Raw genomic sequence first — 17,590 nt, forward strand, 5'->3', positions numbered from 1 at the left:
GGAGGAGTCTGGCCCTGATGTGTGCTTTTCGATTGATGGATGACTGCTGGGTGGGAGCGAGCGTGCGGGTGTGAGACTGGGTGTGTGTGTGTTTGTGTGTGTGTGTGTGTGCGCACGCGGGGTGCGTGAGCGCGCGGGACCTGCCCATTTCCTCCTCTCAGCAGTCTGTTGGGAGCTGGAGGGAGGGAAGGAGACGCAGCCAGCGAGAAACCGGAGAGGAATCGAGAGCCCTCTGCACAGGCGCCGTCGCTTGGAGGAGCAAGGTGCCTCCCAGCCCGCAAGGGCGCAGCGCACTAGCCAGCGGTCTTTTCGGTGGCTTTGCCCCGGGACTGCACCTGGAGGCCGCCCCGGACGGGGATGGTCAGCGGTTGCCGTCGTCTGGCACGTTGGAGGGACGCGGTAAAGGCACTATGGCGCTGATGCCCCGGAGGGGTTCTTCAGTAGGGCTCGTCCGGCCAGAGCTCTGGCTGCTGCTGTGGGCAGCCTCGTGGCGCCTGGGTGCCACAGCGTGCCCTGCCCTCTGCACCTGCACCGGTACCACGGTGGATTGTCACGGCACGGGGCTTCAGGTCATCCCCAAGAACATCCCACGGAACACTGAGCGCCTGTGAGTATTGCGCCCATCCCTAACCCGCAGGGAGCCCCGACGTTGCCCTTCCATCCAGACGCAATTCAGGGCTGCCGGAGGGGGCAGTACTGCTGGGTCCGGACTCCGCAGCTAGTAGACAAGTCAGTTCCTGCCAGGGTCCTTCTGGAGCCAGGAGCCAGGAGCCACTGTTTCCCTTTCCTGGGATTCAAAGGGCCTTCAGAGGGGCTGTCAGCCCCCATCCTCACACCTGCACCCTGGGCTAGGCACTGGCTGGCCCTTCCCACTGCGCCAGCACTTTATTCCTCCGGGGTGCCCGCGCACCCAGGAGGGAAGCTCCTCACTTGTCAGGAACCATGTCTCCTTTTAGGCACGTGGGGTTTGAGCTGCGTTCTGAGTAGGGTGTGTGGATGTGGTCTCCGAGAGCCTGCAGGCTGGTAATGGGTGGCAGGATGGGATGGATTGAAGTTTTTGGTGTTTCCCTTTCTCCCCATTGTTTGGCCCAGAGCCTTAAGAATTCATCCCTTGCGGGTGTCTGGCATTGGTCCCCCACCTCACATCCAGCGACCCCCCAACCCTGGCAGACAATGGGACCCAAGGGATTTGGGTTTGGGGCTCAGAGTATGTTGCATTCAGCACCCACAGAGGGGTAGGTGCAACCTGGACCAAGAGCCCCGTGAATCATACTGAGGGGTCAGGAGCTTGAGTGGGAGACACGAGGTTGAAGACATCGACTATGACAAGTCACAAAAGCACCATTTCTCTTCCCATCTCTCACACTTCTGAATTACTTCTAGACCCGCTAAGATTTGTAGCATGAGAGAGAGAGAGAGAGAGAGAGAGAGAGAGTGTGTGCATGGTTAGCATGTGTGTGTGTTTACAAACCTATATAATTTGTTTTCCCAGCTTCCCCGCAAAATGTGTATCTGTGTGAATTCCTAGTTTAGTCGTGTCACCTCAGTGTGAGAGACCCTGTACATGGCTGTGTGTGTGGATTTTGATCACACGCAGGGCCTTTGTGCTGCTTGCAGAGGTGACAGCCTCAGGAGGTTTTTGAACTGGACTTTGGAGAAGGCTGCCGCTCCTTTGAAACCTTCCTACTCCTTCTTCCCATCCTCCTGGGGAACTGCAGTGGCTTCCAGGAAAGGCGTACATATTTCGATAACTTTTGAGCACATTTTTCATGCCTGCCAGCTGGTCAGAGGCAGAAACTGGACCCTGGGGAGAGCTGTCTCCTGGATCAGAGCCCTCACCAAGGTCAGCAATTAGTGAGCACACTTTGCCACAGACTCTTCTTGGCTGAGTCTGAAAAATTCCCGTGGAGGTTTCAGAGAATTTGCAATCTAGATGCAATCTAAATGGAATCAATGTGTGTGTGAGGGCGTGCGTAGGGGCTGGGGAAAGATACTGGTGTGGGGATAGGTTGGACCAAACTGTGTTTGCCTGGGGCACCTGTGCATTATTTTGTGTGGCCTTGGAGAGGGACTGAGGTCAGAAATCTGCCCAGGAGACCCCTGAGTTTGCCGGGTCACCCTCCACACCTGTTCCTTCTGGACCTACTCTCTGTTCCTTGGCTGTGTCCATGGGGCATTGCTCCTGCGGCTGTTACACTGGCAGCAGCCTGGGCCTGAGACACATCATCAGTTCCTTCTCCTTTGCTTTTGGCTCCGAATCTTGAAGTCATCACATTCCTTGCTCTCCCTTGATTTTTAGTTTTGAAGAGAGTGTCTGTTTTGGCTTTGATGAACTCTTGAGCTCTTCTGTGATTAAAAGAGATGTTAAATTTCCTATTGCAGAGGAAAGAGTTGGGGATCCAACTGCCTAGATTGGAACCCAAGTTCAGTCAGTTATTTGTTGTGTGACCTTGAACAAGTTACTTAACTTCTCTGAGTTTTAGTTGCTTTTTATCAAGACAATGGAGCTCCTGATGCATAAGGTCTTTGGTTCTCGTGAGGACTGAAGGTAACGAATGTGTGGAAAGTGCCTGGTACATTATGGTCCTTACTCAGTGAGAGCCATTGTTATGGTACAATCAGGGGAAGAATCTTGAAATTTAATCAGCAAATCCTGACGGAGCCAGGGACTGCCCTGGGTGCTGGTGCTCCAGCGGAGAGTGAGCAAGTTCCTGCCCTCAGGGATTTGTAGTCGAGAGGACCTGGCAGGGACACCTAACTGTAAGCTTTTGGGACATTGCTTGAGCCAGTGGGGCTGTGGGGCTTGTGGGCTGGGTGGGGAAGAGGTGCTGAATGATTCCCTGCCACGGAACAATGAAAACACTAAGCGAGGTTTGGGGGTATGCTGGAGGAGGCCTGGAAGCTTGTCTCTGTGCAGGACTCAGGCTCAGAGGGACCCCGCCATGGCCACGATTCCTTGTCTTTTCTTCTTCCCAAGGACCCTGACTTTCAGTTGGATTTTGGCTTAGAGCATTCAGGAGAGTGTGGTAGGGAGAGCAGGTGTGGACGCTGCTTCTCCTTTCCACCCTGGGCAGTTGTATTCTTGGTTTGCCACAGATCCCCCTAATAGGTGCAGGGTGCAAAGAGAGGGGTGAGGCCTGAGGATGGAGCGTGGGGAAGAGCCCTGGGCAGCCTGCTGGCTTCCGGTTTACCCCAGGCTCAGCATATTCTGTTGCTCATCAGGCCATGTGGTCCGCTCTACTGCCTTCTTCCATATGTCCCTTTGCCTCCTGGCCAGTTTGTCCACTGCCCTAGCTCCTTGCCTGCTACAGAGGCCTGGGGGTACCATGTCTTCTCCCAGCTCAGACCCCTGAGTCTGGAGGCACCATTCAACAGGGCTGGGTGGTCATGCCCAAGGAGGACTGACCAGGACACCCAGGCTGATTGGGAGCCTATTTGGAATTCCAAATCATGATTGGATGGTGGCTGTAGTAAGAGGGATCAAGGGGCCATACGGAAGCCATGCCTACCACTGGGCTTGGCCAGCCTGGGCTGTCTGAGCAGGACCCTGTGGTCTCCTGCAGTGGAGATGCTCGCTGTGCAGGGGGACCTGCTTCCTGGTGGGACTCACATCTCCAGCAGCAGGTGCCCTGGGCTTACTGCTGGGCTCTCAGTGACTGGTGGTGGGCTCAGTACTGTCCTCCATCCTCTCTGAGAGCCAGTCCTCCATCTGTAAAAGGGGATGATGACAGCTTTGCAGGTTGACAGTGAGGATTAAGTGAGTGAACCTGGTGGCATGCATGTCACATGGCTGGTGTTCTACCCTCCATCCCTCAGCCTCTGGAGAGAGTGACACCCACTGCTCCTAGGGTTTTGCTAGGAGTCTCTCATGTTATGTGGGTGAACATGACTTGTGATTTGATTAAGTGATGCTGTTTTTTGTTATTTGAGAAGCCCAAGCTAAAGGGCTTAGGGCTCAGCTAGGGCAGGAGAGAGCTTGGGGTAAGCATAGGGGTGTCGGCTGCACTGCAGGCTGCTCTTCTGAAGTCTGGCTGCTGGGAGTGCTCCTTCCATGTCCCGGGGCAGCTCTGTCCCTGTCCTCTGGGATTTGGAGACAAGGAGCAGGGCAGTGCTGTGCAGGCACTCTGGAGTCAGCCTGCCTGGGTTTTTAGCTCTTTCTGCCATATAACAGCTGGGGAACCTTGGGCCAGTTATGGGGTTTAATTCATTCATTCAGTGCATGTCTGCACTGGCTGAGTGACTAGTGCCGGACAGCAATCTAAACTCTTCCCCGCTCCCCGAGTTGTAGTCCAGCAGGGAGAAACCGATGAATGACAGTATGAGAATAGATGCGGAATTGCCAACTGTGGTAAGTGCTCTGGAGGAAAGTGACTTCTCAGGCCCCCCACTTCCTTGCCTTTAGAGTGGGGATGATGACAGGACCTGCTTCCAAGGTGGTTGCTAGGATTAAATGCCGTAATGCTGGGTAATGCACTTTGCACCCGGCCTGGCACACAGCAAGTGCCCAATAAATGGTTTTATTATTGTTATTAAGGTGACCAAATTGCAGGGATGAAAATGAAACTTGGGCACCCCTCAATGCTGGATCCCAGCATGGCCCTGATCTCCTGTCCCTCACCACGCAGCCACCGAGCGCTCTGCAGCCCCTGGGAACCCTGGAGCACTCGAAGATGGGGATGCCCCTTCCTTGGTGCCCCTTTTCCAAGACAGGGGGCTGGTGGGGGTGGCCCAGGCTGCCAGAGGCTGCCAGCAGGGGCGGTCGTGCTCTTTTGGGGCTGGAGGAGGGGTGGCAGGACAGGCAGCTCCTGCACTATTGGGAGCAGACCAAAGCTTGGCGGAGTTGCCGCCTCCAGTTCTGTGCCGGCATTAGCAGCTCGGCAGGGCTCTTGCTTAATGGGATTTTCTTCCCAAATGCTGTAATTATCGCCATACAAATACTTATTACCCAGAGCAGATGACGGCCGGGGCTTTGGGCAGTCGCCAGGGAGCTGGGCTGTGCTGGGGGGATGGAGGGGTGGGGGTGGAGAATTGGCTCTTCCTTTTGGTGGAGCTTACAACCCCCTCCTCTCCTTTCTGGAGCCCAGCCTGTGGTGCACAAACAGCTGTTGGGCACCTGCTGTGTGCAAAGTGTCTAGAAAGGTCCAGGGTATGGACCCGCTCCTCTGGGAGCTTGCGGCCTGTTGGGGGAAAAAGGTCTGTCTGTGAAAGAACAAACGTGTAAGGATGCCCATAGGGACATAGAGCACAGTGGCTACCAGCGCAGGTTTTGGTGTGAGAATGGCCCAGTTTGAATCGTGCCACCTAAAAAATCTTGGCAACTCACTAGTGACTTGATTTCCTCATCTGTAAAATGGAGCCAATGATAGCACTGACTTCACAGGGCTGTGAGTTCAAATGAAATACTCCATGTAAAGTGGTTAGAATAAGGTTGGCATGTAGAAGGGGCTCTGTCATTGTTAGAAATGAGGTGGGAATGAGAGATTGGAAGGAGGACTTGGATCCCTAACGTGACCAGGGAGGAGGGATTTGAAGGTTGAGCAGGGCTTAGGTAAGTAGAGAGGTGACGCGGTGAGGGAACTCCGGGGCACTTAGAAGGTGTGCGCCATAGATTTGGGGTGGAGAGTGGGGAGCCCATCCCGCTGATGGGGTGAACATGTTTGTGGGTGAGTTCTGAGGGAAGAGAGGGCAGTAATGGGTGTGCACCAGGCCATGGGGCTGGGAAATAGGCAGCCATCAGAGGGGATGTGTGCAGAACGTTATTAAAAAAATTTTTTTTTACTACTCAATGATTTTTAATAAATCTACGGAGTTGTGTAAACATTACCACAATTCAATTTCATAATAATTTCATCACTCTGAAAGACCCCTTGTTCTTATTTTAACCTTTTATTTTGTTATAATTTCAAACTTACAGAAAAGTTGCAACAAAAGTACAGGTATATCTGTTACCCAGATTCAGTTGTTTCTATTTTGCCCCATTTGCTTTATCATATATTTTACATATGCATACACTTTTTTTTCCTAAACCATTTTAGAATAGGTTGGATACATTATCACCTTCTTCCTCTAAATACTTTTACGTATATTTTCTAAATACAATAAGGCTGCCAAAATCAGAAAATTTAGCATTGATATCTACCCACATATATTTATGACTAATTAATACACATGAGTTCATGTATAAATTTCATCGGTTGTCCCCAAAATGTCTTTATGGTTATTTTTTTTTTCTAGGTCCAGAATTCTGTCCAGGACCAAACATGGCATTTACTCGTTATGGGTTTTTAGTCTCCTTTAATTTGCACTAGTTTCTTTATTTTTCCTTGACCTTGATATTTTTGAAGAATACAAACCACTTATTTTGTAGAATGTCCCTCAATTTGTCTTCATCTGCTCTTTTTTATATGACTGCACTCAAGTTATGTATTTTTGGCAGGAATAAATGATGTTGTGCCCTTCTTAGGGGGTCACATCAGAAGAAGACGCATGGTGTCCACTTGTCCCACTCTTGGTAATTTTAGCTTTGAAAACTGGGTAAGCTGAAAAGTGCCTATGTACTCTTAGTTATTAATAAGGCATTTGTGGAGAGATACTGTGAGGCTACGTAAATATCCTATTCCTTATTGAACTGTTACTCACTAGTTTTAGCACCTATTGATGAGAAATTTTTAACGCCATCATTTCTTCTCTATTCGTTGGCAAACTGCTGTTAGAAAGAACTTCCCTTCTCCTCCACCTGTTCGTTTGTCTATTCATTTACAACAGGATGGACCCCTGGATTATTATTTTGTTATTTAGGGTACAGTGTGTTACTATCATTATTTATTTTGATATTCATTGTGTCCTGCATTTGGCCAGTGGGAGCCATTTCAAGCTGCTCCTGTGTCCTTTTGACAAGATCCTCTCAGCACTTAACCCCAGGGGTTTTGAGTGGAGAGTGACAAGTGCAAAATGCTGTCTTAAGATATTCTGTTGCCCTGGCCTTGGTGTGGAGGATAAATGGAGGGTGAGACCAGCTGGTAGTGGGGGGACCAGTCTGTATGATGACTCTGCTTTCTAGCTTTTCTGTGACAGTGGTTTTGCTGTCATTGTTGTACTTTTTTTTTTAATTAAAAAAATGTGTGTTTTAAAATAATTTTAGACTTACAGAAAAGCTGCAAAAATAGTACAAGAAGAGTCTTGCACACATCACCCAGCTTTCTCTGATGTTGACATCTTTGTTAAGCATAGCATGATTCTGAAAGCTAAGAAACTAACATTGGTAAAATACTTAACTAAACTTGATTCAGATTCCACCAGCTTTTTCATTAATGTCTTTTTTATATTCCAGGATCTAATCCTGGATTCCACATTGGATTTAATAGTCATTTTTTCTTAGTACTGTTTAATCTGTGACAATTCCTTAGTTTTTTTGTCTTGCTATGCATGACCTTGAAAAGTAGAGGCCAGATATTTTGCAGACTTTTCCTCAGTTTGGGTCTGCCTGGTGTTTTTTCATGACTGGATTGAGGTTATGTATTTTTGGCAAGAATGTCTCAGAGGTGATGATGTGTCCTTCTCAGAACATCCAATGGGTGGGGGCTGACATCAATATGTCCCGTTGCTGGTGAAGTCAACCTGACCTCTTGGTTGAGATAGTGTCTGCCAGGTCTCTCCACTGTAATGTTACTATCTTTTCATTTGTAAGTAATAAATATTTGGGGGATATACTTTGAGATTATGTAAGATCCTTTTTTTTGTCCTCAAATTCTTACCTACTAATTATAGCATTCATTAATGGATCTTGCCTGCAACCATTATTATCCAATTTTTGTTTTCCTACTTCCCTTATTCCATCCACATTCATTAATTGGAATTCTTCTGTAGGGAAGAGAATTTTACTCCTTTTAAAGAAAGTGGTTTGTTTGATGGGTTCCTTGGGTTTTGAGTTCCCTGAGGACAAGGACTGTCTCATTATCTTTGTGTTCCCTCACCTGGTGCATAGTAGGTGCTCAAAACAATTGTGTGTTGGGTGAGCATTTAAAAAAAAAATGAACTTTTGGTAGGAACCATGAAATCATTGTTCTGATCTTTGCTTTAGAAAATATGGTCCTTGTGGTGGGCTGAATAATAGTCCCCAAAGATGTTCATGTCCTAGTCCCTGAAACCTGTGAATATATGACTCTGCAGGGTAAAAGGGATTTTGCAGATACTATTAAGGATCTTGAGATGGGAGATGACCCTGTAGTATCCAGGTGGGCCCAGGGTATGAGGGAGGCAGGAGGGTCAGAGTCAGTAGTAGATATGGCAATGGAGTTTGGAGGGATGAGGGAAAGAGGCCGTGAGCCAGGGAATGCAGGTGACCTGTAGAAGCTGAAAAGGCAAGGAAACAAGTTCTTTCCTAGAGCCTTTCACCCAGTGAGGCTGATTTTGGATTTCTGATCACTAAGTATGTGGTAATTTGTTGTGGCAGCAGTAGGAAATTACTGTAGTCCTCACAGGATTAGGAGGCTACTGCCAAGGCCAAGACGGGGGGAAGTAGGCCTGGGCCGAGGCAGAGAGCGCAAATGGGAAGGTCTGGGGGACCCTAAGTTTGGAGCCTGGGAGAATGATCTTGCAAATAAAGTGGGGGAAGGCTGCTGATCCTGGAGAAGCCATGCATGCAGCTGGCTTCTGCCTCTTTGGCTTAAACTGACAATAAATAGTTATGTGAAAAACGACTCCAGAGGTAGGAACTGGGGAGGGTTACTCTGCAGAGTGTTCAGGCTGGAGAAGCAGCTGGGAGGGCCTCCTGGGGAAGTGGTGGAAGCCACAAAGGCAGTGGAAGAGAAATGTCAATGGGAATAGGAATCTCCTGGGAGCTGGTAAAAATGCAGACTCCCAGGCCCATCCCTGCGATGCTGCTTTAGCAATCTTTGGGAATTGCGATTCAGGCGATATGGATGCAGGAAGTGCTTTGGGTGCTGGCGTTTCCTGGCGAGGACGGTTCATCCTTTGAAGACTCATGAGGCCTGCCTTTGGCCTCCGCCCACACGAGGAGGGCAGAGGAGCTATGGGGAGGCAGGAGGCACCCCTGTCCTGTGGTTCACACAGGGAGCATTGGCTGAACGTTTGTGGCTTCCAACCTGGATAAAGAGTAGTTACTGCCAGACCAAGAAGGTGTTTGGAGATGGGGAGGAGGGCCAGCCATGTGGAGAGCAGCCAGTCTGTCTGAAGATGAGGGCCAGGGAAAGTTCTGGAACTGTGACGAGGTCACTGCAAAGGCAGAACGGTTTCCTGGGAGGAGTGGAGGGAGGGAGGCAGATGGTCGGGGAGTGAGTAGGTGGTGAGGAAGTTGGCGGGAGGAGAGAGCAAGAGCAGACGCTCCAAGGGGGAGTGGTGTGCAGTGTAGGGGCAGGTGGACTGGAGTCTGTGGGGGGCAGAAGGCAGGAGTCTTGCGCGGTGGGGGTTGTGAAAGGAAGAGCCAGTGCCCTTGGAGATGGAGATGGGGATGGGACTGCGGGGACATGTGACAGATCAGAGAAGAACTGAGGTGGAGAGCGTGATGAGGGAGTGGTGATGGTATTGGCAGTCCCCGTTTAGAGCCTCTACCTTGTGCCAGGCTCAGAGTGAGATGCTTTACCAAGGCTGCCCTTTTATTCCTCATACCTGTCCTGTGAGGAAGGTGTTACTTACCATTCTTTGCAGATGTGGAGAAGGTTCAGAGAGCTGGAGTATCTGCCTGGGTCACAAGGACCCTGAGTCTTGAGGCTCTGAGAGGTGTTTGTGTTTTGTTTTTAAACTTGCTACTACTCCACACATCTTAATAAGGCTCAGTGTTGTTCATTCATTTGTTCATTCATTCATTCATTCATCAGACATTCATTCATTCATCAGACATTCATTTAGCCCCTACAAAACCCCTGTCAGGGCGTCACACTGGGGCTAAAAGGCAATTTGGCCAGAGTTGACTCCTGGCTGTGCATCTTTACAGGGTGGAGCCAAGTTGCAGGCTGGTATAAAAGAGGGGGTATCCAGCCTGAGGGGTAGGGGCTGGTGAGCAGAGTCAGGGGATGCAGGGAGTGGGTGTTGCAACCAGAGGTCAGTGTCAGGGAATTAGCTGGTGTGTGGCCTCTGGGGGGCCAGGGTGGGCAGTGAGTGGAGAGCAGTTGGCTGGCATGTACATGGAGGCCTGGTGGCTGATAGCAGGGCCCTGGCTGCAGGGTTGTGTTTTGGGGTGAGCCCCAGACCTGGGAAGGGGGTTGGCAAAAGTAAGACCAGGCCCCAGTGGTGAAGGGACTGGGGTGCTGTTTGGGCCTTAGAACAGAATACATCACAGAGCTGGGGTTAAGAGCTGGGATCTGGCCACCTCACATACATGGCTGACTACTGTTGAGAAAACTGGAGCTAAGAAGGGGTAGAGAAGTTGGAACCCTAATGTACTGTTGGTGGGAATATAAAATGGTGCAGCCACTGTGGAAAACAGTATGATGATCCCTGAGAAAATTAAACATAGACTTACCATATGACTCAACAAAGTCCACTTCTGGGTATATACCCAAAAGAATGGAAAGCAAGACCTCAAAGATATGTGGGCACCCATGTTCACAGCATCGTTATTCACAAGGGCTAAAGGGCGGAAGCAGCCCCGTGTCCACTGATGGATGGATGGGTGGACCAAATGCAGGGTGACATACAGTGGAACATGATGAGCCTCAACAAAGAGGGACATTCTGACAAATGTTACAACATGGCTAAACCTTGAGGACATTATGCTGAGTGAAGTAAGCCAGTCACAAAAGGACAAATACTGTACATTTCACTGATATGAGGTACCTGGAGAAACCTAATTCGCAGAGACAGAAAGTGGACCAGGGCTGGAGGAAGAGAGGAGTGAGCGTCAGTGTTTAATTGGTACAGAGTTTCAGTTTTCCAGGATGAAAAAGTTCTGGAGATCTGTTGTACAACAATGGCAAGGGTACATTTTATGTGTATTTTTCCACAGTTAAACACTAGAGAAAAAAAAAAAAATAAGAGAGGGAGCTTAGCCCTGAAGTCAGATGTGTCAGGGTTCAAGTCTCGCCTCCTTCACCTGCCTCTATTTTGAGGCTTCAATGAGCCGGCTTGGTTGTGATGGTACAGGTGTTGCTCGTGCTCCAGCCAAGGAAAGGAGACCCGGGAGCCGGGGCGGAGCTATACCGGTAGCAAACCTGCCCTGGCGCGGTCTCCCTGATTCCTCGGCCCGGGGGCCTCTTGACCAGCACAAGGTTTAGGACTGTGCTAGTGCCGGGGTTGGTGCTGCGCCTGTGGGCTCTGCTGGGAGTTGGAGGAGCCTCTGGATCCTGACCTGCTGAGGCCTGAGGACTGTGGGGAAGGCTCAGCGAGCTGCCTGGAGCAGCATGTGTCAGGCCTCGGGTGCGATGTACTCGTAGGAGCCGGGCTTGGGGGGCAGAATTGTTCACTCAGCCTATTTTCACTATGTTTATTGGTCACCTGCCGTGTGCCAGGGAGCCTCACAGGTGTGGGGCATACAGCAGTGAGCAAAACAGATGTAGCCTCTGCCCCTCACAGCCTGGCAGGGGAGACTGGCTTTGAACAGAGGACCTCATGTTGAACAACATCTCCAAATTGCAATCCCAGCTCTGGAGAAGGTGCTACAGGGACACCCATGGGAAGGCTGGTTTAGAGGAGAGGACATTTAAATTAAGGCCTCAAGGATGTTAACAGTGACCCAGGGGTATGTGTTGCTGGGCAGGTGGGGGGAGGGGGACGGCTGACCTGGGCTGAGAAAACAGCAAGGCCTGGGGACCTGAGCCAGAGGTGCTGCTGAGCTGAAGGAAGTAGAGGAGCAAAGCATTTTCCTATGAAAGGCACTCATAAAAAAAAAAAAAAAAAATCAGGGCCCTGGGAGGTTGTTAGCAACAGAGCAGTGTCCTCTGTGTGTAGCTTTTCTTGGCTAATGTCTGTTTGGGGAAAGCCTTTCTTAATTAGTGTTTTTTGGAGTGGGGGAGCAGAGAAACACGGAAAACATACTCAATGCCATGCTATTTGGAATATGCCAGTTTTAATGCAAATTTATTCATGTATTCAAGAACCAGCTAGCAGGTGCCAGGCACTGTGTTAGGCCCTAGGGATACATACTGAGAAAAAACTGACAGCCTGTGTCCTCAAGGAGTTTATAATCTTCTTCAGGGGCTGAGACATCACTCAAGGAAGCTCCCATATAAAAATGCTCCAGATTGGTGCTGTAGAGGGGAGGGTAGTGATGCTCTATGGGCCTAGGACAGGAGGGCTGACCAATGGGAAGGAAAAGTTGGAGTGAGTTAGACAAAGAGGCAGAGGGAATGTCCAGTTCAACCGCTCTGTTCCGGGAGGGAGCAGATCAGGACGCGGTGTGGTGCGGGGCAGGCCCCTTGGCCTTATTGTCCACACTAAGATTTTTTGTCTTGATTCCAAGAGCAATGGGGATTCATTGAAGGGCTTAAGTGGGGAGTGACATGATCAGATTTGCATCTTGAAAAGATTGCTCTGGCTGTGGCTGGGAGAATGGATTGGAGGGGAGCCAGAGGGAGTGTGCAGAGCCTGGGAAGGGGCGCGGCGGGGCTCCAGGTGCCATGACAGGCGTAGGCACGCAGCCGCTGGCCTGCAGTCGGGGCGTTTGGCCTTGATGGTGGGCCTAACTGTGGAGGCCAATTCACCCTTCCCTCAGTTGTCTGGTCTGGCTCTGCACACACTCAGCACCGTGGAGCTGGCCCGGCTGGTTCCAAAGGACAGAGAGTCACAGTGTACAGAACCCCCGCCAGAGGCCTGGCTCAGTCACAGGCAGAACATGTGTTTATTTTTTGGAGGCTTGGCAGGAAGGGACTTGGAGGGTGGCCTGAGCCCCCCCCTCCCCCCCATTGCCATAGCAGTGAACCAGCACCGGAATCGCTGGAGCTCCAGGGCGAGGAATACTTGTGGGGCATGTGGGGCCCCCAGAGCACCCTTCAAGGGGCCCAAGGTGTTTATTTCTGCAGTTCTAGGAAATCCAAGGGTTTCTTTTGGTTTATCACAAACACCCAGATGCCGGGGATCAGATTCTTGTTTCCTGAGAGGATTCAAGAAATCCCATGTGTTTTTGTTTTTCCATCAGTCACTTTGCTTCAGAGGATTTTCTCCAAAATCTTTTACTACTGAGCTTTCCCTTTCAGGTTTGGACCACACAGGAACTGATGGAAATCAGGGCCATTTGCCACCTAGGTGTATGTCCTCCTGGGGGACAAGCTTGGGTGCAGACCCATCACTTTTGGAAGAGAGAGAACCATCACAGGACCTCTTCCCTGAGCCTTGGCCTCCAGGGGCCTGCAGGGCCTGAGTAGCTGGCTCCTCCCTGGCCAGCCAGCGCCAGCCCCAGCTGAGCCCAGAGCACCACGCTCCTGGTGTAGCCGTCGTCCTTGAGGAAAACAACACCAGTACGTGTAGGAAAAACAATTGTAGCAGGTAATACTGTTACAGGGAGCACTGCTCATGGTGCTTTAGAAACATTCAGTCCTGCCTTGGCTGGTGTGGCTCAGTGGATTGAGTGCCTGCCTGCGGACCGAAAGGTGGCTGGTTTGATTCCCAGTCAGGGCACATGCCTGGGTTGCGGGCCAGGTTCCTCAGCTGGAGGTGTGCAAGAAGCAACCGATTCATGTATCTCTCACATACTGATGTTTCTCTCCCTCTTTCCTTCTCCCTTCCCCTCTCTCTAAAAGTAAATAAATAAAATCTTAAAAAAAAATCAAGTCCTTTAAATCTCACCTTATGTCAGGACAGGTAGGTAATACCATTACCCTCATTTTATGAATCTAGAAACTGGACACAGAGAAGTTAAGCTCTGTGCCTCAGGTCACACAGACAGTAATGGTGGAGCAAGAATCTGAAGCTGGAACAGTTTAGATCCAAAGCTCAAGCTCGTAGCCACTAAGGATGCACTTTGCTCAGCCGGCTAGGAAGCTCCCCTGATCTTGCTGCATAGGCAGAGCACACAGCCTTGTGACAGGGCCCCAGTGTTTCCTGTCCCAAGCATCCAGCTCCCTCCAAGGCATGAGCACCCGGGGCGAGGGGTGGGCTTGGCGGAGCCCATCAACACGAGGCGTCACAAGGCAGGGAACGAACATGGAACGACACAGGCCTGGTTTTGCTCCTGGCCTCACCACTCATTAGCTGTGTGGCACTAGGAAAATTACTGCATCTGTCTGTGTCTTGGTTTCCTCACCAGCAAGATGGAGATTGACCATGACTCACCTCGTAGGTTACTGTGAGGGTGCAGTGCAATGAAGCATGCTTGGCATTAGGCTCGGAGCCTACACACAGTAGGTGCCCAGTAAGACGTGGTGGACGTGGGCTCTGGTGGCAAGAAGCCTAGGGTCCGGGGTTCTTCCTGGGAACTGCCCCAGAGGGCCCGCCTGACTTGGCTGCTCTGGCTGCACAGGTCTTAAGGTCACACAGCAGCTTCTCCCATTTTTCCTAGATGGCTTCCTAGGGAGGGGGATCGCCATGGCAACACACAAGCAACACCTGTTGGAGGAATCAGGTGCTGGAGGAACATGACCTCCTTGCCTCATTCCAGCAGGCTCTGTGGAGACTTGAGGGGAAGTGGCTGGCCCAAGTTGGGAACTCGATCCTAGTGGGCGTCCTGTCCTTTGAGGGGAGAGGGTGGGCTAGCCCAGGAGGTCATTTTCTCTGCCTAAGTGGTGATAATGCCTCCTTAAGCAGCAGCCCTCAGACCTGGGAGCCTGATGTGCCTTTCAGGTTGCCTGCTCGAGGGCTGTCCCCTGAAGGAGGCACTCAGCCCGGGGTGAGAGAGGAAGGCTGTTGGGGGCAGGCTGGGGGCTGCTCAGATGCCGCCAGCAGGGCCTCCGAGAGGCTGTTTGCTCTGCTGTCTGCACATCGTCCCCTCTGTCAGCCTGTCCCAGGTGGCGCCTTGAGTGGGAGTGGAGTGAGGGGTAGGAATTGGGGCCAGGGAGGGGGCTGGAATCAACTGATGGTGGGCCAAGGAATCTGTCCTGGCATCTGCACAGCGGGGCCTGGGGCAAAGGGGTCAGGAGAGAGGCAAGTCAGTGAGAGCCCCCCCACACCCCTGCCTCCCCGATGGCCTCTCCTTCTCAGAGTCTCCTGAGTCCTGGCATCTGTCCCTGCCTCAGTTTTCCCATCTGTAAAATGAATAATTATTGTAGTCAAGTGCCAAACCATGGTTGCCGTGAAAAGGAGTGAGAGCACGATTATAAACTCATCAGCTTTCTCGTGACGTTTGACTGAATGGTTCCATTTCTAGGAATGTAGTTCTCCCAAATGCCCACCGAAGTTCATGCAAAGTATTTATAATTGAACAATATCAAAACAGCCCAGGTGACCCGGTCACAGGGAAGCACAGAACGCCCCCGGAACTTGATCTACCCAAATGAAGGGACATTTCATGGCCAGTCAACACCACAAGTGGGGGACATACACGGTGTGACATTGTAGGAGTGCAACACGCTTACGTCTCCTGCATTCTCGTGTCTTGAGAACCTTGCAGAATGCTTTGCAAATAGTAAGTCTTCAATAAATATTTGTTAAAATATCTCAACTATATAAAAATTGTATCCAAAGGGAATAGGCATGGGAGAAAATATTTCGGAGTGTTAACAAGTGTTACTTTTGGGCAATGGGTTTATATGTGATCTTAATTTTTTTCCTCTATTCTTCAGGAAATTTAAAAAATTCAGTAGCTCGAATATTAATGTTGGCTTATACAAACATAGATGTCTTTCTAAAAAATATTCAAACAGCGCAGAAAAACAATAAAAGAAGTCAAGTCACCTCAAGTCCCACTGTGCAGCAGTGACAGGTGAAGACATGTGGCACACAGCCCCCCGCTAGCTCGTTCTGCGCGTGTACCTGTGTGGACATGCATGTGAGTTGTCACATAGGCAGACTCAGAGAGTACACGTGTCTCAGAGCCCTTCCCCACGCACTGTGTCAGGGACAGCGTTCCTCGTCAGTACAACTGATCTGTACCATTTTGAGTGGCTGCATGGTATTTGGTTTCATGGACGTACTGAAAGTCAACTAAGCATCGCTCTGTCGGTGTCCATTTAAATTGGACGTTTTGCTCTTAGAATCAATGCGGATGTATCTCTATCACTGAAAAACTAAAATAAGCAACAGTTCCTTGTGGTCTTGGGTTTGGGGATGAAAGTTTCAGTGAGATGGCCCGGTCATGTTGCAGAAGGAGCAGATTGGAGTGCACCACACTGAAGCTCGGGGGCGGGGAGTTATTTCAGGGAAGACTATTTAGTTCAATAAAAAGGACCTTTTCATTGAAAGGAGCCTGTCCCACAGGGAGAGGCCTCAAGCCCCTCTGACAGATCCTGTTAGAAAGGAGACTGGAGCAGGGAATGAGTTTTTCCAGCTGCTCCCAAGGATCAAGAGCCAGGTGCAGGAGGAAGGCAGAGTGATGAGCTGAATGAATTATTGCCTCGTCAACTTGGGGAGGTAGGCTGGCCTGGTCGGAGAAGCCTGGGCTCGCGTCCCTGCTCTGTCATTTACCAGCTGCTGACTTGGGAAGACACCTAGTCTCTCTGAGCCACTCTTCCCTCGTCTATAAGTTGGGCACAGTAACTACTTTCCAGCCTGGGGTGAGGATGTGGGCAAAGCCCAGTTTCTGGCGTGTGTGGAAACTTATGACAAATGTTGTGTTCTTAGTGGATGCAATTCTAGAACATCATCTAGTCCAAACACACATGTGAAACACTTTCAGGAAAGAAAGCTTGCTGTTCTTCAGAGTAGTTTGGGCTTGGGTTGCCCAAAGTGGGTAAATGATGAGACTGGGCTGCAGGTGGACATGGTATGGTCCCAGTTAGGTTGTTGCCAAGCATGTGGTGACTATGACAGTGGTGAGAAAGGAGGAAGCGTCGTGGCTGTGAACTTGGAGCTGCACAGACAGCTTAGATGCGTAGGTGACAGCTGGGTTTGGAGTGAGGCCCCGGGTGAGATTCTGCTGTGTGTGGCTCCATGGAAGAGTTTGTGGCGGGGGTAGGGGGAGTGGACTGCCTGACTCCTGGAGGGGCTTGTCTTTCTGAGCTGTGCTAGCTCCCTATGAAGCGGCTGGGTCAGCAGGGGCTGAGTGAGCTTCCTTAGGAAGCTGGCTGGGGAGGTGGGACCAGGCAGCTTCTAAGGTGGGTTCTAGGTCCAAGGTGCCCAGGGCATGGCTGGGGAGGACCGAGAAACACATGGGCCTCGGAAGGGAGGAAGGGCCAGAGGCTGGGGTTGTGTGAGGGAGGAGCCACTGCTGTTGCAGGCCTGGCCCTAGGATCAGACAGTGGGCTCCCTCCCTTCTTTAGCCCTGCCCTCTGGTCCTCCCTCTGCCTGCCCTCCCACCCCACCCCTTCCCTTGCTAAGGGACTAACCTCATGGCAGGCTCCCACCCAGAGACCTCACTGGCTCCCTGTCTCTTCTCTGCTTGCTCTCTCAGACCCTCTGTGATCTGGGCTCACCTTCCCCCCACCCTGCTTCCCCTGGTTTCCCAGTCTTAGCCTGTCCCCTCCCCGACCCCAGGGATTTGCTGGGTGTTCTGCTTCCCTGGACTGTCCCCTCCAACCCTCCTGCTCTGCAGATCTCCCTTGTCCTT

At 50.9% G+C, this 17,590-nt stretch overlaps 1 protein-coding gene across 1 annotated transcript in view; it reads left to right on the top strand.

The window, feature by feature from the left end:
* Positions 1–385: 385 nt before the first annotated feature.
* SLIT1 (slit guidance ligand 1) overlaps positions 386–17,590 on the top strand; it is a 158,539-nt gene continuing 141,334 nt past the window's right edge. The window contains exon 1 of the mRNA XM_090277906.1: positions 386–607. Coding sequence (XP_090134032.1) covers positions 411–607 — 197 coding nt within the window. The 5' untranslated portion in view covers positions 386–410. The remainder of the gene's footprint in view (positions 608–17,590) is intronic.

This window comes from Furipterus horrens, unplaced genomic scaffold (genome assembly GCF_987537825.1).
Source record: "Furipterus horrens unplaced genomic scaffold, mFurHor1.1.pri manual_scaffold_5, whole genome shotgun sequence".
Lineage (NCBI taxonomy): Eukaryota > Metazoa > Chordata > Mammalia > Chiroptera > Furipteridae > Furipterus > Furipterus horrens.